General features: G+C 44.0%; 2 protein-coding genes across 2 annotated transcripts; both read right to left on the bottom strand.

Moving 5' to 3' along the window:
• Positions 1-15621: 15621 nt before the first annotated feature.
• On the bottom strand, positions 15622-19498 carry LOC119546483 (microprocessor complex subunit DGCR8). Its single transcript, XM_037852779.1, has 5 exons — positions 18697-19498; positions 17782-17985; positions 16770-17719; positions 16371-16625; positions 15622-16307 (listed from the first exon to the last, which is right to left on the bottom strand). Exons 1-5 carry the CDS (start codon positions 18926-18928, stop codon positions 16020-16022), a joined length of 1929 nt encoding a protein of 642 aa, XP_037708707.1. The 5' UTR covers positions 18929-19498; the 3' UTR covers positions 15622-16019.
• Positions 19499-19711: 213 nt separating this feature from the next.
• On the bottom strand, positions 19712-21380 carry LOC119546490 (transcription factor Ouib). The gene is made up of 4 exons (XM_037852792.1): positions 21185-21380; positions 20420-21120; positions 20244-20354; positions 19712-20188 (listed from the first exon to the last, which is right to left on the bottom strand). The coding sequence occupies exons 1-4, from the start codon at positions 21302-21304 to the stop codon at positions 20038-20040; spliced, it is 1083 nt and encodes a 360-aa protein (XP_037708720.1). The 5' UTR covers positions 21305-21380; the 3' UTR covers positions 19712-20037.
• Between the last annotated feature and the right edge of the window lie 147 nt (positions 21381-21527).

Raw genomic sequence — 21527 nt, 5'->3', positions numbered from 1 at the left:
GGGCAAAGTGAAAAATTATTTATGTTGCCTACTTATTGGGGCATGCAAATGCGCATTGTTATGCAAAACGTTTCTAAATTCCCGCCATAAATTGAATTATCCAGCGGATCAAACTATCCTGCAATTTGCCATGTAATATTTAAGAGCGCTCTAATTAATTAAACATCACAGTGTCCGAAACAGCACACTCCGCCAAAAAAAACAGCGAAAGCCTGTCAGGACCCCAAAAAAAAGAGCGAAAATTCCAATGACAAATGGGGCTCGCTGTTAAATATTTGCAGGAAAACCCTTTTTCCGGCATAAAAACGGGAAAACACCAAACGTTTCTATCTCCTTTGCACACACCATTTATTTCCCTCTCGCTCTCTCTTCCCGCTTCCTTTGTTTGCAGCCACCATTCAACTGTAATTACTTAGGTAGACCCGATCCGAAGCGATACGGGAATAAGCCTCTTTTGCAGAGAAAGAAAAACTTTGAATTTTCTTTTAATTTTTCATTGTTAAATTGCCATTTCGGGGGGCGGGCTGAGACAAAGTGTGGCATGTGCAGGGATGCGCCAAAACAGAAGCGGAAAAAGCAATCCAAAAGCAAAGCAGAGAACAGAAAACTGAAGCTGGCAAAAGGACAAACAAATTGAAACTTTATACAGTTGGCAAAAGTTGAACGGAGCAAATCAAAGGCAGCAAACCCGAAAGGGTTAACAAATTTGCAACATTTTGCAGGTCCACGAAATGGGAACCGATTTTGATGTAGGTCAGGTCAGGCCGGTCGGGAAAGATTTAAACAAATTTAATAAAGCCAAAGGATCCAAGGAAGGCAGTGGGTAGAAGAGTTCGGCTCCAGAAAATGCAAGGAAACCTCATTACTGGCGAGTGTCTTTCATCATCAAGCTTCTTCTACTTTTCTTGTTTCAATTGGATCTTAAAGAAGTCCAGTCAACGAAATGTTATTTAAGTCCAATACTCCTAGCTTTTAAATTGTGCTCCAATTAAAGGCAGAGTTAATAATGGAATATTGGCCAAAGTTTGCAAACACAAATCACTGCTAAGGTAAACTTCAGATATCGTTTTGGGTCAGCAGGGGCATAACCGAACTTAATAAACCCAATAAAAGCAGAAGCCAGCGAACCAAATTCAATTTTTACATAAAACAAATTAGAAGCAACTTGAAAGATATCAAAAGTAAATTCCTGCCAAAGAAATAGACCCAGAAATAGATAGAAATCCAAAAAGAAATAAATAAAAGGAGTGAACAATGGTCAGTTCCTGAAATTTAAGGCAAGAGCTTGAACTGGAACTGATTGCTGGGCAGTAAATTTAATAAAGTTGAAAAAAAAGCAGAAGACCAGCCAGTCAGTTGAAATTGTACGCAAAACCCATTAAGAGCAGCCAGGAAAGCACTCGTATCTAGACAAAATCTTTTTCAAAATAAATGCGGAGGGAAATAAATAAATATCAAACCATAAATAAATAAAAGTTGTGAACAAGCAAATGCCCTGTCCGCCAGTTGGCAAACATTTACAACTCCAGAAGAGAAACAGAAAAACCAGTAGAAGCAGCACAAGCACCGAAAGATACAAGATACACACGTCAGCGTCGGCTTTGTGTACTCGTATCTCGTGGGTAGTTGCGGTCGTGGGCGGCGACACGCCCCTTTTCGCACAAAAATCAATATGTTGATTTGAACTTTCTTCTCGCTTCGCCCCTTTTTTACTGTCTTATGTTTTCTGTTTGGCCGCCACAAAGTTTTGCGCCAAGGAATTATCAATTTCTTTCGTTCTTTTCTTGTTTTGGCCAACTCAACTCAAGTCAAGACGACTCGACTCTATGAAAGGAACGCAGGCCAAAAGCTGCCATTATCTGCTTACATATTCATGTGTATGTACCACAAATGTCCGTATGTATTTCTATATATAAGCGGATATTTTTGACACTTCAAAAATTGGAATATCTCAAGAGCGGAGGCGACAGGCGAACAAAATGCCCTGTGTAATTTTTCATGACTCTGCGTCCCATCTGGGACCCACTGGGTAGCAGCTCCATTCAAAATCGTAGCAGATTGAGCTGTTGAGCTGGGCGTTTGGGAATGGGAATGGAAATGGGTATCCCCCGCATGTATATATATGTTCCTTTGCAGGAAGGAGGAACCAGCATGACAACTGAGCCTGCTCCTTCCCATTTTGGCTGTGTGCGGCCTGCCACTTTTTTTATTATTTCGCAAATATCGATAAGGGGAGATAGGCGAGTATCGCCACGGAGAACCCAATGCCATCTCCGTGTCACTCCGGCTGTCTTTCCCACTTCGCCTTCGCAATATTTGGCGACAGTAAATGTTTGCTAAATATCCTCAGTAAATACTTGGCAGCTTATGTGGGTGCTGCACACACACAATCATTCGCACATAAATAAATAAGTGTGTTCTACAGTGAAATCATGGCTTACTTACAGTGCTCAACGGCAGTGATGACTCAAAGGAAGTGCGCCAAAATCTGCAAGAAAAAGACAAACAAGAAGAGGTTAATAAATGTGAACAGATAACCCGAGGGTGGCACAGAAATCGCCACTGTTTTACAAAGATGTCGAAAAGTATGCAACTCAATTTATTTTATACATCTTTATTAATGATAAGTTTTTAAAATCCTCTAATTTCTGTGACATTTCTAAAACTATAACTAAAATAATAATTATTACTATACGTATCCTAATTTAAACCATAAATTAAGCATTATAAGAAAAACATTTGCAGTGCTGAAGACGCCATGCAAACATCTTCCATTAAGTTAAGTCCTCTTAAAAAAGGCCAAATCTCCCTGAATAAATGACAAGGTGACATCACTGTTCAGCAGTTCGGCTCAATGGTTCGATTCCTTAGCCCTTTGAGGCTGTCAGGACTACTTACTGTACTCCACTGAGCCCGCTGAGCCCGGCTTTCTTTGGCCGGATGTCTGGCAGCAGTGAGTACTGGGATATAACGCACTTTAAAGCTCGTCTGGGACGAAGAGCATAATGTGCGATGGCATCATTAATGAATTTATGTATTCGTAATCGCATCGAATACACGCCCAATCAACGCTGCGTATACGCAACCTCTGGAAGTCTATATTGACGGCAGGCTTACCCAAGAGATTGGTTTTATTTTACATATGTACGTTTCGGGGCTCCCAAGTCTCGGGCGATTCATTAGTTTCTATTTCAGTGGCTGGCAATTCAATCAGGTTGATCAGTTTTCAATATTGCCGCTATATTGCCTCTGTCTATCTAGCTCTGCTTGGGCCTCTCTGCCCGTCTCCAGTCTCCTCGGCTGTTTGGGAGGCAGTAAAGTAAATTTAGTTAACCAACCATAAAAAATTGTGTGCGCAAATGTGGGTGAGTGCTTTGGCCACTGCCACAACTTTTCCCGACCCCTCCGCCTCCCACAGCTCGCTACTTCTTATTCGCCCTGCTCTGCTATTCACACACATTACGTATACGACACATAGTTGGGCCAAAAGTTGATGATGTGGTTATAGTTGCTGCTGCTGCTTCTGCTTCTGCTCATTAGAGCCGCGTTCGCGCCGAAAAATCTGTATGCAACATGAAATGTGCTAACGACAAACCCACACGGTAAGAAATCCTCAAGAATTCGCGTTCTACCGAAGTTCTGTATTTTGGAGGTGTGTCAAAAAAATATCAATTGAACTTTTTATTATATTTTTAAAGTCCCAATCGAAATATCACCAAAAATATCATTGACTGTTTTTGATTTCCAACACCAAACCAAAAAAATATTTTCATATTTTCACTATCGCGTACTGTTTGATCAAATTTGACCTACTCATGACCCAATTGCTGATATTTTGTCGCGGTGCGGCATCGAAAGAGAAAGCTATGGATGGGGATAAAGAGCGAGTGCTGCCGGGTGATTCCCAGATATTATCAGGAAAGTTATTGGCGGGCTGGGTGGTCAGTGGGCGGAATGGGTAGATGGTGGATAGGGGAGGTGAACTGCTGCTAAGCATTAAATTTATGAATCCACAGCGAAGTGTCTTCCCCCACTTGGTGGCTCATAACTCGAAGTCAGCTTAGAGCCGGGTATTCAGGATCCAGGATCCACTAGCCAGCAGTCAGTTACCAGTAACCAAGGCGACTGTGGCGCCGACAGGAAGTTACGTGACTCGTGGGCATAAGTCCTAGCTGCATTTCACCTTATTTGCTTGGACTTCATCCGCCTGGCCTGCTCCTCTTCTTTTACTTTTGGCTCTCCGCGCTAATGGCTAAGTCGGGCCAAGCAGCCAAGTGATAAATTCCGGGCCAAATAGAAACGAAGTGGCCGGGAAATTTACATTATCACGCGAGGCGCCCTGGACAATATAGTTATGCAAATAGCCCCACGAATTATATAAATTGCGTATACGCAGCGAGGCCCAGACACATTGATATAAATTCATATTCAAATGGCCAAGTGGAGGCGAGTGGGGGAGGGACGGTGAAAAAGGAAAACATTTGCACAACATTCGAGATACACTCGCATATCTCACACAACCGCTCGGTGGGCTCGGTGTGCTGCCTGTGTCTCCGGCAAATTAAGGCGGGCCCAAAGGAAAAAGGACAAAGGGCCTGTAAATAGCGGAAAATGTTAAACGACCGACCGTCTACCATCGACGTCGGAGGTACGCAAATTGATATTTTTCTACAACATGCAAATAACACGAGTAATGCGAGTGCAGGGGCAGGAAAAGTGCGGGATACGGGCGAGACGGGAGGGGGTGAGGCCTTTCCCTGCGCAAATAAATGATCTGATAAGACAACAACAAACGTAAAAATTTATGCATGCCAACTAAAGCACACACACACTGGCACACACCCACCGGAAGTGGGTGGTAGACGGGTGGGTGGCCACGTGTAGGAAGCTGTGGAAAAATGAAATAAAGTTAAACAGGATATTTCAACATTCTCACAACAGAAGCAACAGCAAACAAAACAACTGAAAGTAAAAGCTAACGAGGGCTGTGAAGGGCCGGGCAGGGGGCGGGGGGCGTGGCAAGGACGTTGCCAGGACACATTCCGATTCGGTGTGTTAAAATGTAATAGCAACGTTAATGAACACGAACGCAGTGGCAGTCGCAATGGAAATGGTCACATAAAAAAGGCAACGATTTGGCCCGGCCTCTGCTCCTTTTATTCCTTTTTTTGTGCCTGTGTGTGTGCCTCCCCCTCCCTTTTTTTCCACCCGCCCCACAGGTTGTGGTTGTAAAACACGCACACACACTTGCCCGCAAAAGGACTCACGGCCACACGGCCAAAGACAGGACATTAGCAGGGAGAGCAAAAAGTTAGCAAAGCGCAGGAAGTGCGCGGATGAGAGCCAAACAAATCTCAGCCACGCACGTCTTTGGCAGCCTCGTGAAAACCACCATCCCATCACCCCACCCCCATTAGCAACCACCCCACACCCTGACATTGGACCCCCTTTCTCCGCATTCCCCCAACTCCATCCAATCGTGGTTCGCTTTCTTTGTTGTCTCCCAAAAAACCAATTGCGTCGTCGTCGTCATCGTGCGCTATTGGTACACTCAAGAAAAAAGGTGCTCAAGAATTTGCGTTCTCTGTTACATGGGAACTTAATGAACCCTTCTTTGAGTGGATTTTTTTGACACATGCATGTGTTCTTATTTATGCCCTCAACTGATTGTGATACGAAGATTAACCAATATACAACTATCGGGTTGAAATAAGTATTGAACTGGCCCATAAAACGTGAAACGTAGGTTTTTTTCAGTGCTTCTGATGTTCCTGACTTGTCTGCGGGTTCCACTGTTGTCGAGGCCAACTGCCTGCTTCCCTATCTACGACTCCGGTCCTTGTCCGGGTACGCACCCAATAGTCGCCCAATGCTGCGGGGAATGTCACCACGTTGGCGATGCGTGAACAGTCGCAGTCAGTGATTCAATCACTGCGAACCGCCGACTTAATGGAATGCGAGCTGAAGCAGAAATCTTTTACAGGACCAGCGATTTTTAATCGCTTATAGACACTCTTATTTTGAGGTTATGGAATTAAAATTCAATATGTTGTTTATTTAGTAGTAAATACCAAATATGATATGTTGTCTTAATAAACAGAGCGGACACAATCGAACTAGCTGTTGATTATTGATATTGTATATTAATCATAAGCAGCGAACATCATAGTTTACTTTAAAGTGTATCCATTGAACAACATTTTTCGGTTTTAATTCCTGTTCCAAAACCTCTTGTATAGGAAACCAGAGTTTCCGTCTCTTTTTCCTTGGCCCCCAGTTCCACCTTCTCCAGTTATCCCCGGCGTGTAAGAAAAGCGCAGGCTAAGGAGCTTATGAGATTATAACTCCCCGTACTTCGATTCTTTCGCCTCACTGACTGGGGGAACAGCCTCACTAAACCGGAGCTTAATAGTTGTTGGATGGGAGCCTGAGCACACAAGGGTACCAATTAACCACAAGGGCGAACTGCGAAATGCGAGTTCTACTGCAGCAATTATAAACTAATTCCAGTTGGGCCCAATCACAGTTTTGCCCCATCACTGTTTGCCCGTTTTTCCCGGGGCAGGTGGTGAGTGGGATTTCGGGGCTGTCGGTTTCAATGAGGCAGTTTACACCGTTTGCCTGGTATTTGATGAGCATCTCGTGCGCGACACTTTGGCTCCATAATGATGCGTGTGCCACCCGAAATCCTCCCCTAAGCAATCCCCTTACCGAATTCGGGCCCAATTTGCGGATCTTGGCTTGTTGCGCTGCTCATAAACATCGCAGCTTACTCCGCTGCGAGACATTTTTATGTCATCCGATCCGTTAACGAATTTTCCAATAGGCCCTTCGCTGGCTGCTCAATTTTCCGCCCTGAATTACCAAATTGGATGCCCAATACTTGCTGGGGTTAAGCAGCAGGCAATTTATGAATACCTTAATACGGTTTATAGTCGAAATATTTACCCACCAAAAACACGGGCTGAAATGCGAGAACATCCTGGCAAAATAATATAATAAAAAGGAGCCAGCCTGACAACGCGCAATGAAGATGTCGATGTCCTGGTCGACTGGGGCGTAATGAAAATAACTGACATTAAGCAGATGAAGCGGTCCTGGACAACGTGGCCAAATGGGCGGGTGGAATATGGGGAAAATCGGGGGGAAATCGGAGGGAAATCGGCAGGCAGAAGCGAAGAGCTGCGAGCGGAGCATAAAATATTAAACGGGAAACCTTCGTAATTAAAGTGAAATGAATTTAAGTACGCAAATTGAACGTTGAGGAAGTCAGGAGTCGGGACTCGTATCCTCGCATCCTCGCATCCTCGTGTCGATGTCTGCACTCAGAAAAATATGTTTGCTATACAAAATAAACCAGACTATTTTAATGACAATATTATTTAATTTTGTTACTCTGAATAGATTGGTTTATATATGGAAACATTATTTAAAACTAGGTGTGACAAAAACTTGTAATAGAATAAGTTGTTCCGTGTTGTTTCTATAAATTAGTTTATATTGCCCACTTTTTCCAGTGCATTGCTTTTGGTGATGAAAAGGGATGGACCAGCACACGAGTATACGTATAATTAAGTGGTCACCAAGCCCCGGCGTTCGGAAAACCACTCGAATTGACCAATCTGAGCTTTGACTTTGAAGTGAGTTTTGCCTCAAAATATATGTGCGCACTTCAAGAATAAATATGTGTGCATTCATATACAGAGAAGCCGATGTATGTACTGTTTTTTCCGGACTAATTAAAATGCAGTTAAGTATTTATTTTCCCATAATTGAGGTGGCCGAATGGAAAAGTCGAGTTGGCCAGTGAATAACGAACAGCTGGCCAATTAATTTCAAGTGCACATTAGAGGCCAGCTGATGATGGAAAGGAGTGGAGAATTGAGCCATTGAAAGGTTAGGAAAGGACATGCTAGAGTTGAAAGCCGAGTTGAACGACGTTCTCTAATTGGCGCACAGCTGATTGACTGATAATCACCGGAAAATGCAGATAAATTGAGCAGAGAACGAGGCAATCCGATTTCACTTAGCAGGGAAGTAGAGCTGAGATTTTTTTAAAAATATATTACAGACATAACTCTACTTAATTAAGATATTTTATTTTATGAAACTTTTTACTACATTTTCACGGTCAAGCAAATGGCCAAGGTTAATTCCCGTGGACTCATAAAAACTATGACAATCTTATTCTACGCATTACTGCATTTGTCTAGACTGCGTAGACAAAACAATGAAATTGCGACTGCTTTGACATTGAGTCCCAATGAAACTCGCCGACATTTTGGTTAATTAGAAATCCTTCGGCAATGATTGATTTGTGTGTGTGAGAATGTTAGAATTAGATTAATCAATTAACCGATTCGCAGTCATTCGGGCATCGATCCATCTGAAGATGAGCCAGCCCAGCTTAATGGTTTTTTGCCCGGTTTCTCATTTCCCTGGGAAGCCCTTAACCAATTGAGTTAATTTGGCGACCTGAAAAGAGGACTTGCGCGTAACCCTTTTAGCGGGTCCCTCAGACAACACACCACATACGATATAGTCTTATTCGCTCCGAAAACGACTGGGAAAACTTATCGTAGCCATTGGCAAATTGTCGCCATCATTTCCTGGGGGTGGTTGTGTGTTTATTTTGCAGACCGACCGAGGATGAGATACAAAACTGTAACTGTGGGTAACTTGAGTAGCCATTTCCACTCATTCGCATTCGCATTCCCATTTCCAGTGGCATCCCCTCCCCCGCTGCCGCCTTTCTCCCCCTTTGGCCCCCTTTCTAGCCCCTTTTAGCCACTTCAACTGCGGTTTCATTAGCCGCGGTCTCTGTCAACTGTTGTTGTTCCTCCTCTTGTTGCCACTGGTTGGCTTCCTCTAATTTCGTTAAGTTTCGTTGCCACAACAGGAAACCGAGTGTGTGCCACAATTTTTTCCCATCCGCAGTTAATGCCTCCCCAGCCGGAGAGGCAAGTTTTTGCGAGCCCATGCACTCGACCAAAAAATTGGGTTTATTGACCAGACGATGGCCTTGAAAAAGTTACGAATTTGTCTATACACTTTGTAGACAAAGTGTAATTTTTACAAAACAATTTTTAAAAGCCATTTCTTGAGTCTAGAAATATTGTGGTCACAATTGAAGAACGTCAATGAATGTTTTTCTTAAAATTTTAGGGATTGTTAACGGACTAAAACAATATGAACCATATCCATCAGTAATTTACAAATTAAAGCATTTCAAACAAATGAATTTAACTGAGTTAATGCATTTCTAGATCGAAAATAAAAAGCACAGTGAATTGGGAGACTAACAGATTTATGACTGAATAAGACTGGATATTATTGGATACTTTTTCTCAAGTGTAAATAGAGCCATCTTCCTCCCTCTCTTGCTCACCACATCTCCGTCTCGCTCTGCCGTCAAATGCAATTAACAAAACACGCTCCTAGCATAAAGTCATTAGTTATTCCATTTCATGAATATCCCTCTCTCGATTCGAACGCTTCGTTGGATATGTTTATGTGTGTGTGAGCCAGCTTGGAGCATATGGCGGCTATGTATGGCAGAGGGGGATTTGGGGGTATTGTGACTTAAAGCCCTGACCATTGACCAAAAACCAAGGCCCGCAACAAATGTACATAACAATATTATTTTGGTGGATTTTCGCAAAACGGCCGAAAGCATCGACGCTGGGAATGCTTAAACTAGAGAGCCACCCACATGGAGGAACCTCCCCCGCACACCACCCACTGGAGCACCCAGCGGAACCCCTGCAACCATTTGAAGTCCTGGCTAAATTGCCATTCAGTGTTGTACACCGTCAGTGGTGTTCGTTGTCCGGCGTCACGTTGTTTGCTTTCACCTCAAGCCAAGTTTGCGAATGTTTCCCGTTCCCCCAGTCGGAAACCCCATACCATACCATCCCATCCCATTCCATCCAATCCAGTCCAAAGCAGCGCCCCCGATCCGTACACCCTTCAGCCGGAAAGCGTGTGCGCCGGATAAACTTTTCGGCATGAGTTCTTATAGGCAAAAATGGTTTTTCAATACTCAAAGATTTATGAGTCTATGAATCTTGTACACATGCACAAGCGTGTGAGTCGGTATGTCGGGGTGGGTACATTGAAAAAAAAATGGTACGTTCAATAAAATAATTACATTATAAAGTTGTTGCACTAGAAATAAATAATACTAAATAATATATTTGGGAATATTAATAGAGTCAAGATTGAGACCTATAAAGGTATCAAATACAAGGTAAAATGGGTGTGTTCAAAGAGGTTATTATGGTATAAGGTATGTTTATATTTCAGCTTTTTCTCTGTACGGCCATGAGATACTGATAGACGCACCCGTCTCAACCTGCCACCCTGACCACTTTGCATATTCCTGGGAGGGGGATCCCGGCCAGAACCGAAACGGAACCACTGGAGCAGCAGGAGAGTCAGAAGAGGCCAAAGGCAAACACCACAAATTAGTCGGCATATAACACGAACCGGTAAATGGCTAAGAAGTGAAGGGAAAGCAGCGCCAAGAGAACAACAAATAGAAATCAAGTGAAATTCCTGGGCCACCCTGGCAAGCAAAGTTTTCCATTTCATTTTTCGGATTTTGCTCATCTATTCTTTTTTTGTGGATTCCCGGGCAAACTTGGGGCAGCTGCCACATGGAACATGAATCAACACAGAAAGTCCTCAAAAGTTCTAGGGGATGATTTAATTAGAATTCTCGAAGATGTCACCCAGGGCTATGCCCCCGGTTCGGTTTTGGTCCTGGTCTGGTCTAAGCCGGCTTTGGGCAACGTTTAATTATGAAATTTTCAAGGTGGCAAGTTGGTAAGTTGGCAAGGTGACGGGGAAAGGCAAGAAAGGGGCGGTGGGGGATGGGGATGGGGGTCCCCCACCTCGAGCTATTTTGTGGTAGATTAGCCGGGCGCTCAATGTGTTGATGCGGCGGAGGCGTGGAATCCTGATTGGTGTCGGGTTTCGGGTGTCGGATGCTGGCAACGATGTGATAAGTTAATTGAAATTAAATTTTAATTTCATGGGATAAAGTTCCCTTCGATGAGATTGCTTTTTGCGGGCGGAGTTAACCCCCAAATCAATATGGAAATGAAAAGATAGGGGCAGGGGTCCTACGTCCAAGGACCAATCAAAAAGAAATCCCCCGGGTCTATTAACAGAATCATTTGATTTCCCTTTTAATGGCCAACTCACATGTCACGCTGCCTCCAAGAAAACTCATTTATACATTATGTATACGCCATGTTGAACACACAAGATTCAATCTACGTCGCAGCAGAGTCCTTGAGGTCTGCTCGAGGATGTTAATTGGAGTCTTCCCTGCCACACAGAAACACCTTGGGTTTCCCAGGAAGCCAAACACTCGAACAATCAGAAATACGCCTCGGGGCTTCGGAGAGTTCTACATCAGTTTTAATTATACAAATGCAAATGCAAACGAATCCGTTCGAGTTTCCAGTTAAGTAAACAGCTGGAGCTTACGGTTTCCAGCCGAAATCGATTCCCCAATCATAACTACAAGCGGGCATAATCAGCTCGTCGTCCGGCGGGCAATAATTTTAACAATTGGCCAACCACTCGAACTTAAATCCATAGGTTCTCAGTTAAATGGCCAAAGGCACCCGTGGTCCCGGCCATTAACTATGCAAATAATGTACGGGATATAGACAAAATCGCCACAAGATTAATGTTTATTGATTTTCCCGGCCAGTGATAATTTGTTACCACACCAAATTGGCCGGCAATCGAGAGGCACTGAGTGAACGCGATTTTTCTGGCTTACTTTTCTATTTCTGGGCAAAGCCATTCTAAGAATTTGATAAGCCCCTTTTGGAATTTTTTCCAGCTCCCGTCCCCCAAAAAGTTTTTGTGGGTATTTGCATTATTAAGTACCCGCACCGCCCATCGCTTTTCCGATTTCTTGGTGGTTGGTTGGTTGGTTGGTTGTTCAAATGTTTGGGTTTTGGAAATTGGGAAATTGGAAAGGGGATTGGAAAATGGGTGACGGGTCGGTCATCCATTGAGCCGAAGGTGTCACATTGCCCGGATTTGCTTATCAGACATCAAAGGACACCTTGCGGTGTCATTTCCCCCGGATCGTTGCCATTGCAACCCGCAGACAAAAAGTGCCGAGATGACGGGGGCCAAGTTTTCCGTCCTCCGGATCTTTGGCTTCAGTCTGGTAACTAACTTTCAGGTTTATATAAATATTTTCGTTGGCTTGTTTGTCTGGTTTCGTCTGTTTAGCATTTTGGAATATTAATTAAAACAAACTTTCGTGGAATGTGAGCATTATTAAAAACAAAGCTTAGATGCGCTGCTTTCTTTGCAACTTTTTCTGCCACGTCGAATAAGTTTTCGCATTTTTAAATGGTACTCAAACAACATTGGAGATATGTTTGGTTATGGAAAAATGTTTACCGAATAAAAAAGAACATCAGGCGCACATAAACAGCGAGGCTAGAGTTTATTGTTTTTAAAAGTTTAAGAGCACCTTGGGTTTTCTCCAATTAGGAAGCCAATTAAAAGAAAAAACTTTACAGATAATCTCTCAAATAAAATGTGACTGTATGCTTCATTTTTGTTCCCAGGAGGCCTTTAAATGTGGAAAATGTCTGCACTGATTTTTGGGATTACTTACCACTTGTATATCACTGACAGATATTTTTAACAAATCAAACTTGTACAAAAAGGGAAGTTTCATGAATTATTCAAGTGCTTCCACTTTTATAGCACACTTATCAGCGCTTTGAAGCCGAAATGCTGTTAAAGGCCATGTCACTTCGGGAACCCAAAAACCCAGCAATAAAGATTAGAAACCCATAAAGCGAGGGACTATATAATCGATTTTGAGGACATTAACCAAGTGTAAATGAGGGAGAAATAAAGGTTTCTCGGCCCAAGTTTCTGCTATCTAATGGAAGCGAATGTTGTCAACCGGAATTGAAGAGAAAATACATTTTTTTAAATATTGATGAATGAAAACGTAATAGGCCAACTTGGAGGAGGCCAGAACGAAGAAGAAAATGTATTAGGATGGGTCCATAATTTGGGTGTCTTCTAGAAATATCTTTGTTTCGGCAAAAAAAGGCATCCCTTAAATGAAAGCCCGGGGTCCTGGGACGGTTGCATTACCTGAAGTTGCTTATCACAACTTCAAAGGACACTTATTTCCCCAGGAAGTGGCTGCCCTCGAAGTAAACAAATACAGTGTGTCCACATTTCGCCCTGGTATTTTCTTTATTTCCCTAAAATTAGCTCGAAGTGAAAACGAAACCAAACATCAAGAGAAACTGAAACTAAATGAATATCGAGCGGCAATCGGCAACAACGCAGAGCAACAAAAGCCATTGCTAAACGCAAAACAGAGCAGACCCAATCCCAAAAACCCAGCCAGACCGAAGTCAACCTACTTTTGGACGCAACAGACTACGACAGAGCCGAGCGAATATACTATATGTAACATGTAACTGCACAAGGAGAAAAATGTATCAGTACTAAGAGAGTGCCACTCAACATGTATTTGGCCATTTGCAACTAAATACAACCTATTGTACTTTTTCTTAGTATGATAACTGATAATATCAAATGCCAAAATCTGTATAAATCTAGAGGTTTTTATTTATTACCCTAAAATCTGTTTACTTGGCACATTTGGACTTATGATGCTTGTGTGGGAAATAATAGAATTGACAACTAAACCACTAAATAAGTTTCCATCATAGTTTCATATTATAACAGTGACAATCTATTCTTAAGTGTGGGAGGGTGTTAGGAAGATCTCTGGGGCTTTAAACTTCGTTATTAAAAGTTAAAGAGGGAAACAGAACGTCATCTTTCGGAATAAATCTTAATCTTACATCATTGCATACTTTTGAAAACCCCAGTGATTTCAGTAGCACCCTCGATTAACATTTTTTTTGCCTGTGCATATATTCATTCGGTATGCGCCCAGATGAGAAGCATGAAGTGGGTTTTTCTGGGGACGGGCGCATAGAGGGGAACCGTGTGTATGGGGGACAATTGGGCGCCCTGCGGCGGATTATTGAATTTTCCAGCATTCTCCGCTGACACTTGGCGCCTTGCGCTACCGCTTACCTCTGTTTTGTTGCTGCTTCTGCTGCTGTTGCTCCTGTCCTTGTTGCTGTTACTGTTGGTTTAGTACTGCGTCCTGCGTCCTGCGACCCGCTCTTCCTCTTGCTCCAGCGGCGGCTGTTTACCAATTCACTGGCGTTGACAAAAATTCCAATAGAATTTGGCATAATTTACATATCTCCGAATTGCTTAGGCCAGACGGGCCAAATGCATTAAACACAATGTACAAGTGCGTGTTTGTGTGTGTACCCGATTTTCCGTTTATTTTCCGAATATTCCCTTCCTTTCAAGCGATTCTCCGTACTTTTTTGCGAGACCCAATTTCTGTGCCGCTAAGCGAAAAATCAAAAACGGCGCGCGTGTCGTACCGCTTGATATATCCAGTGATTTGATGGGAGACCCACGCACTTGCAACACGCGACACACGAGCACCGGGAATCGGGGATCGGGGGACTTAGGGGGCTATAAAGTGGGGTTTTGGGGTGTACCGAGGGATAAAGGGACAGTGACAGGCGACGGGCGACAGCAACTAAGATGAATGTCAATAAAAATGATTTTGCTCTCCACTGCAGTTGGGGTTTTTGAAGCTTAACCCCCCGGATTCTCTTTTTAGCTTTCTGTTTTTTGCTCTCCGTTTTTTTCGGTCTGTCCCGAGTTACTGTGATTTAATTATAAATCGCCGACGAAAGTCCTGAAGACAGCAGCGCCGGGAAGTGCTTCTCTCGCCACGCGAAGAATCCGTACTGAAGATACAGATACGGGCTGCGAATTGGCAAGTCAAAATTCGCCACAATTCATCTCGCAGCAGGGCTGCTGCGCAAAATCCGGGAATCTGCGCCTGCGCCGCTCTCTCCTCGCTTTCTCTCCGCACTTTCTCGACTCTCTACGCCGTCTCCCGTATAAATATGTCTGTGTGCCACGCTCGTTGGAATGCTATAAAAAAGGAAACGTTAGAATGAAATGAAAATGTAGCATAATTTATGACTGCATCGTCTTTTAAATAATTGCACGCACACACACCTACGAACCTACACTCTGTTCTGCCTTTTAAATATTTACATCCACTCACCTGACGACCCCCACACCCAGTATCACCCCAACACCCCCTAATGGCCATGTAAATATTCCATTTTTTAATTTTATACGACTCTAAAAAGTCTACCAAATTGGTTAAAGGTCAATGGTATTTGGGCTTTTTAAAATATGAAAATGATACGAGAAGATTTACGGGGAAATTAGGTAAACAAATATTTGTACATCATGGACAAATAATTGCCAGGCTGTCTGCCAAAACTGAATAAATTACTCCATTTTTGTATGATGTTCTGATTTAAAAACAAATTTATAATTCTGGAGAGCAAATAAAAATGTGTATATAAGGACATTAAACAGGTTGACAAATGATAAAAGAATTAGAATTAAGCACAGGCTTATTGCATTTAATAAGTTAACCTTAAACTTCAACGTTAATTGATGATGCATCTTGTCAGCAACCATTAATGCAGTCAAATATACATTTTTAAAATATCTTTTATTCAAGCTTATATCTGTATAATATGAAATTGTAACCCCCTCGTCTTAACTATTGCAAACATGAACTACTAATATTTGGCAAATTTAATAATGGATTTACCTTAACGTAAAGCCACTTGATTAGCAATTGTTCTTCACTTTTGGCCACTTGTTAAAGCCACTTGATGAGTAATTGTTCACTATTAGCCAGCTTGGGTTGGCTCGCTACTATTGCTTTAATGATTAAGGCCGATTTGGAATCAGTTCGTGTGCCTCTAGAGAACGCGTCGTTGTTGTCATAAGCATTTCGAATATGAAACTGGGTAACTGAGAGACTGGGAGGTTGTCATGCACTACTAGAGAATCGGAGTTGGTAAGAGAGATTGTATGTCCCCCAATCAGAGTTCGACGTTGTTCAGATTGGACCCGGAGGAAGTGGGCAGATCCACATCGCTGGGCGGGACAAAAGTGCCCATGGTGAGGACACTTTCCTGCTTGGCGCACAGCTTGAGCATCTCGGTCTTGAGTTTGTCCAAAATGGCATAGTTGGGCTGATTTACTGCCGCCTTGCTTTGCAGCACGGTTATCTCCTGCTCCTCCAGCTTCTTCTCCTTGAAGGTCTTTATTGAGTTGTTGCCATACAGGCGCAGTAGAGAACCCCAGGTCTGGATGTGCGGATGCAGGATCTGCCATTTTAACAGGATGAGTCAGTTATAACAAGACTTAAAAATGTGCTGATCATTGCTTACCTGGAGAATAGCTTGTGAAGCTAATTGTTTGCCCTCCCGCTTGTTTTTACAAACCACTTTGGCCGTGTGTTTGCCCACAGTCATGGTGAACTCATTCTTGTTGTTCGCCGTTCGATTGATCTCCTGGTTGATCTGCACATCACTGCCGTAGTTGCGCTGCAAGCAAGTGAGGAGAATGGCATTGGGAGAGGGCTCCGTCGTCTTATTACAGAATTCGGTGACTCGCGGATCCTCAATGCGAATGTCATCAAAAACCTACAAGAAATTAACATAGCTCAATTAAAACGGTTACCTTGAAAAACTCTTAAATACGTTATAAATAATAAATCAGTCCCATCTAAATACTTTAAGATAGGTATAAATTATTCACAAATCAATTATAGTAGTTATCTTGCTTACAGACAGATCGCTCTGTGCCTTCTTCGCGGTGCCGCTCTTTTGGTCCTTGTTGTTGCCTGTTATCTTGTCCTTGACATCGGGAATGAGTATTTCCAGCGTCTCCCGCGCCGCATCAGACTTGGCCTGCTTTTTACTGGTCCCATAGCCCGTTCCATACTTGAGATTATTCACAGACACGGTGGCCGAGTATGGCGTGGCTGCATTTTGCAGCTCCTTGAACTCATAAGTGGGCTGCGTCTTCAGCGCATGCTGCACATACTCGTGCAGGATGCAGACAAAGCTCTTGCCATTGGGATTCATGATCCACTCCTTCCGACCGCGCGTATTCGTTGACCCCTCACCAGCTGCCGCCAAAATGGGGAATTTAATGAGCTTAGTGCCATCGGGCAGTGTGGGCCTCTGTATGTTCTTGATGTGCTTGCGGTTCTTGGTGAACTTCCGGCGGGCATTCCAACTCCGGAAACGAAGCACACGAATTACCTTGAACTTGAAGAGCTTTTGGCAGTAGGAGTTAAGTTGATCCGGTGTTATGGATTCCTTCTGGGTATTCTCGTTAACCGTGACGATTTTGGCAGCTGGCATTAAGGCAGTTAAGCCCTCTTGTTGAGACTTGGTATCAGGGCTGGCTTCATTGTTCTCCTTCCCCTCCACATCCATCGGTTCTGCGGGTGAAGCTACAGCTCCTGTTATGGGACACACTGCCGCTAAAGGAGACCCATCCGTTTTCTGCTGCTCCGCCTCCGACTCCTCGTCCAAGGCCCGCCTGTAGTTAAGGCAGGGAATTGCTCCCAAAGGCACGGCATGCTTGCGGGCACTTCCCGTGCCCAGAAAATAAGGCCTCGAGGCGCAACACACGCGGGTTTTGCGGTGCAGGAAGAGGGGCATACCACTGTTGTGGGTCACCTGCACCCAGCCCTCGGGCAGCACCTCGAAGTGGTTCAGGCGCTTTTCTGAGGAAGATCATTCAAGAGCTGATTATCCTGGGATCCATGGCTATGTAAAGATCACTAACCTTCTAGCACAGTCTTGAAACGCTGCTCGTACTTAGGCTGCTTGGACTCGCGCAGCTCGTCGGGCAGCTTCTCGTCCAGCAGATTTTCGATCTCCTCGTCGTCAAATTCCGAGGAATCGTATTCATCGCCGTCGCCATCCGCCGCCTCATCCTCCTCGTCGCCTCCATCTCCATACCTTCCACCTTGCTGCTCGCTGGCGTCGTCTGGTTGCCATGTAAGGAGATACAACAACTGTTTAGATAAGCTGTCTGTTTGTCTGGGAAATGCGAAGCCCGCCGTGGAGTTGATCGCCCCTCGTCACAGAAAATTTTACGGATGATTTAGGGTGCTAGTTTTACCGTGACTTTCTTTACTTTGGAAACGATATGCCTTTTACGTTTTGAGGTTGGAGAATCAAGTTTTGGCTTAGTTTTGACTAAATGGGACCTTTTCTACTAGCTATACCTGATTTAGCTGGGCAAGCCAGTCGGATAATTGGTATCATGCGCATGGAGATGCCCGCAAAATCCGCCGCCACCTGCCTTACAAGAAACTAAGGGAAAACTGAAGCTGGTGTATCATGGTTTTGCCTGCCGGCTGCCCTCTTTTATCAGCCTCATGTGTTTGAACAATGATAGGACTTCAAGATTTCGAGATAAGAACTATGCGTGCACTGGAAAACAAAATTGGATTACTGTAAACCCAATTTTGTAAGTTGTAGCGTGTGATCTAGGACATCTGGCTATAAGAAATCGGACCATGGAGAAATTTGTAACGTATCACCTAACCTTGATTTGTTTTCCCATATCATATCTACCTGTATCCTTATATAACAAGAAATGTATATATTCCGATAAGGATTTAATGTCATTGTAGATATGGGACTTGGTTATTATTTCCCGTGTAGAATTATCTTAGGGTCATCCCCCACTCACCTGACTCGTCATCCTCGTCGCTGCCAGAGCCGACTTCGTCGAGAACTTGGAACTGCCGGAGCTGCTGGTCCATGGGTTCGTTCTGGAGCTCGTTGTCCCGGGTCTGTCGCATCTCCTCGATGGCACTCAGCGAGAAGCCGGCCACCTTGAGCTCCTGCTGCTCGTCCTCCAGCCGGGGTCTCTTGCGATCCTGTCCAGCATCGGGGGCATCGGCCGTCTGCTTCTCCGCCATTGGATGTGTGTGTCTAAATCGAACGGGGGGTTTAACTCGGACTGATCGGAACTGTCTAGACCTAGTGATGCTGCCTCGGGGCCAATCTCGCCAATAACCAATACTGAGAGCATCCAACGCCTTGCAATTGATTTCTCATTGGAAGTGCCACATTGGTTAAGCCAGAAGCCCCGCCGGAGGAGGAAAATCTGCTACGCCGACTGCACTTTTGCGATTCAAAAACGTTGCTACTTGCTGCGTCTTTCGCGATGGATTCTGCCTGGTCTGTTGGACAAAACCCCAAAGCAAAAGTTGCGCAATTCTATTACAAAACTGGAGTTCTTAGAAGATAAGGTATTTATGTAAAATAACCAAACAAACGAAACAAACACCACATGCAGCTTTGCAAATTGCGAAAGCGGACGCCGAACAGATAAGCACTTTTTTAAATTGGGTTTACTAGTTGGTCCGGGTTTTATCTTCCGGAGGAGTACGTTTGGTCCTAAGATCTATACTTATTGCAGCTTTAAACACATTTTTTACGGCTTTTGCAAGGATTTTGCAATTTAAAGACGCCCCCTAATTTAGTTTAGTGATGGGAAAACACGTTAGACGAGCCTCGATGTTTTTGGTCGATATCTATCGATGCTTGCATTGTTATCGATGCCAAGCGATGCGTCGATTCTTTGCAGAACTTCGGCGGTTTACTTAAAAATGTTTTGGAACATATTCTAAATTCGCGTAGGGTGTACAAATATGGTGCAAAAGTTGATGAAATTTGATTTGATACGAAAATAAATAAAATAAACATTTATAAAAACATGTATTAACATTCTACAACACAGTCACTTTTTGCAGATTCTATTTTTGCATTAATATTAATTTAACTTATTATAAATCCTAATCATAATTCACCGCTGAGCAACTCAAGCTGCCAACACAATTATTATTATTTGAAAAACATCCCACATCCAGACAGTCTATAGCAGAAAGATTTTTCAATGCGATCTCGATAATCCTTAGATATTAAAGTAAGGTCAGATGTTTTCCTTATACTCTCTTAGGAATTCGTGTTCCGATTTAACTTATCGGGTCCAATGAACTGAGCCAAACCTATAGGCTGAATTTGTTTAGGTACCAGCTTCTAGCACAGTTTCCACGTCAAGTTCCAGAGTCTTTTCCACCGCCTCCTGGGTGCCCGCAACTTGGGCGTGCCCCTTGGAGCGGAAATGGGTTACTAAATGGGAGCGGCGGACGAAGGAGACTTTGCAGGACTCGCAGCTGAAATTTATACTGTTATATGAGTAGTCCTCATAAATTAAGTTGGGGATCTTACTGGAACGACCGCACTCCGGTGTGACTGAGCATATGCATCCGGAGTTTGCCGCTCATGGCGAAGCTCTTGTCACATTCCTTGCACTTGAATGGCTTGAGATGCGTATGGCGACTGGAAGTAGTAACATTGGATTAGTGAAGATATTTTTCATACTTCCAAAGCAGTCGGTCATGTACCTGCGCTCGTGCTGGACGCGTCCGGTGGCGTTGTTGAAGGACACCTCGCAGTAGCGGCACTGATATGGGGCAGTGCCCGAGTGCACCTCCTGATGGCGCCGTAGCAGTGTGGCGGTGTAGAACCTCTGGGGACACTGGTCGCAGGCGAATCTCTTCTCCCCGGTGTGGCGCAGCAGGTGCAGCTTGAAGTTGCTGGGGCAGGAAAAGTGTCGGCCGCACTGCTCGCAGATGCACTCCCTCCTGCGGCGCTCCCGTTTCAGGGCCACCACCTCGTCTTCGGTGAGTCTGTCCCACTGGGTACGCGGTCTGTGGCGATTATTGTCCTGGCTGTTGTCCGCAAACTTCACAGAGGTGCAAGCAGGGGGTGTGCTCTTGGGTGGGATTCTTTGATGCTGCTTCTCCTGCGTCGTACTCTTTTCCTGGGGCTGCTCCTCTTCCTGGACAACTTCCTCTTTCGGCTCCTCCCTCTGCTGTGGCTGCTCCTCCAGCAGCATGTCTATAACCTCCACTTCGGTGACCTCTTCAACGAACTCTTCAACATTGGATTCGTTCAAATCCATGACTGCCTCATTGCTGGCACTGCTTTGCAGCGATTTCTGGGTGAGGATCACACGCTCCCGGAAGGAAATGGCTTCCTGCAGCTCCTTTTCGCAGAGTGCGCAGATAAGGACGGGAAGAGCCTCTCCCGATCCCTCCAGTAACTGTGGATAATACGGTTGTAAATTAAAGCTACATTTTATATCTCGAGTAGTAAACAACACTCACAAACAACCCAGTCAAAGCCTCGATCTGGTGCAGCGTTACCGAATCGGGCTCCTGGAAGAGATTCTTGGGCGTCGCAGAGAAGATGAACTTGCCGCAGGTGCGGCAATTACGAAGCGACATCGCATCAAATTCAGTTTAATTAAATTGATTTTATTTAAACAAGTATTTATACGCTCTTTTCTGTTTGCTTGTTATCGGCAACGTTGCCAGAGTGGTTCAACGCCATCAGCTGTTTGAAATGCAATTGGGGGATTCCTCATAAAGTAAAACAATATAATATCATCCATTGGTAAAAAATATGCATAAATTCCTCCTTAGTATAGATTAATTTTAAACTAAAACT

The sequence above is a fragment of the Drosophila subpulchrella genome, chromosome 3R (genome assembly GCF_014743375.2).
Source record: "Drosophila subpulchrella strain 33 F10 #4 breed RU33 chromosome 3R, RU_Dsub_v1.1 Primary Assembly, whole genome shotgun sequence".
Classification (NCBI taxonomy): Eukaryota; Metazoa; Arthropoda; class Insecta; order Diptera; family Drosophilidae; genus Drosophila; species Drosophila subpulchrella.
The sequence above is the reverse complement of the archived record's forward strand: the minus strand, read 5'-3'. Positions and strand labels throughout refer to the sequence as shown.

Bases quoted from the DNA above. Each gene is read 5' to 3' on its own strand.
- LOC119546483 (XM_037852779.1), bottom strand. From the start codon at position 18,928: ATGGCGGAGAAGCAGACGGCCGATGCCCCCGATGCTGGACAGGATCGC. The intron at 17,986-18,696 runs GTGAGTGGGGGA...CATGGCAACCAG, and splicing joins CGACGAGGATGACGAGTCAG to ACGACGCCAGCGAGCAGCAA. The intron at 16,308-16,370 runs GTAAGCAATGAT...TTAAAATGGCAG, and splicing joins CTTCACAAGCTATTCTCCAG to ATCCTGCATCCGCACATCCA.
- LOC119546490 (XM_037852792.1), bottom strand. From the start codon at position 21,304: ATGTCGCTTCGTAATTGCCGCACCTGCGGCAAGTTCATCTTCTCTGCG. The intron at 21,121-21,184 runs GTGAGTGTTGTT...TATTATCCACAG, and splicing joins AGGCTTTGACTGGGTTGTTT to TTACTGGAGGGATCGGGAGA. The intron at 20,189-20,243 runs GTAAGATCCCCA...TATAAATTTCAG, and splicing joins ACCGGAGTGCGGTCGTTCCA to CTGCGAGTCCTGCAAAGTCT.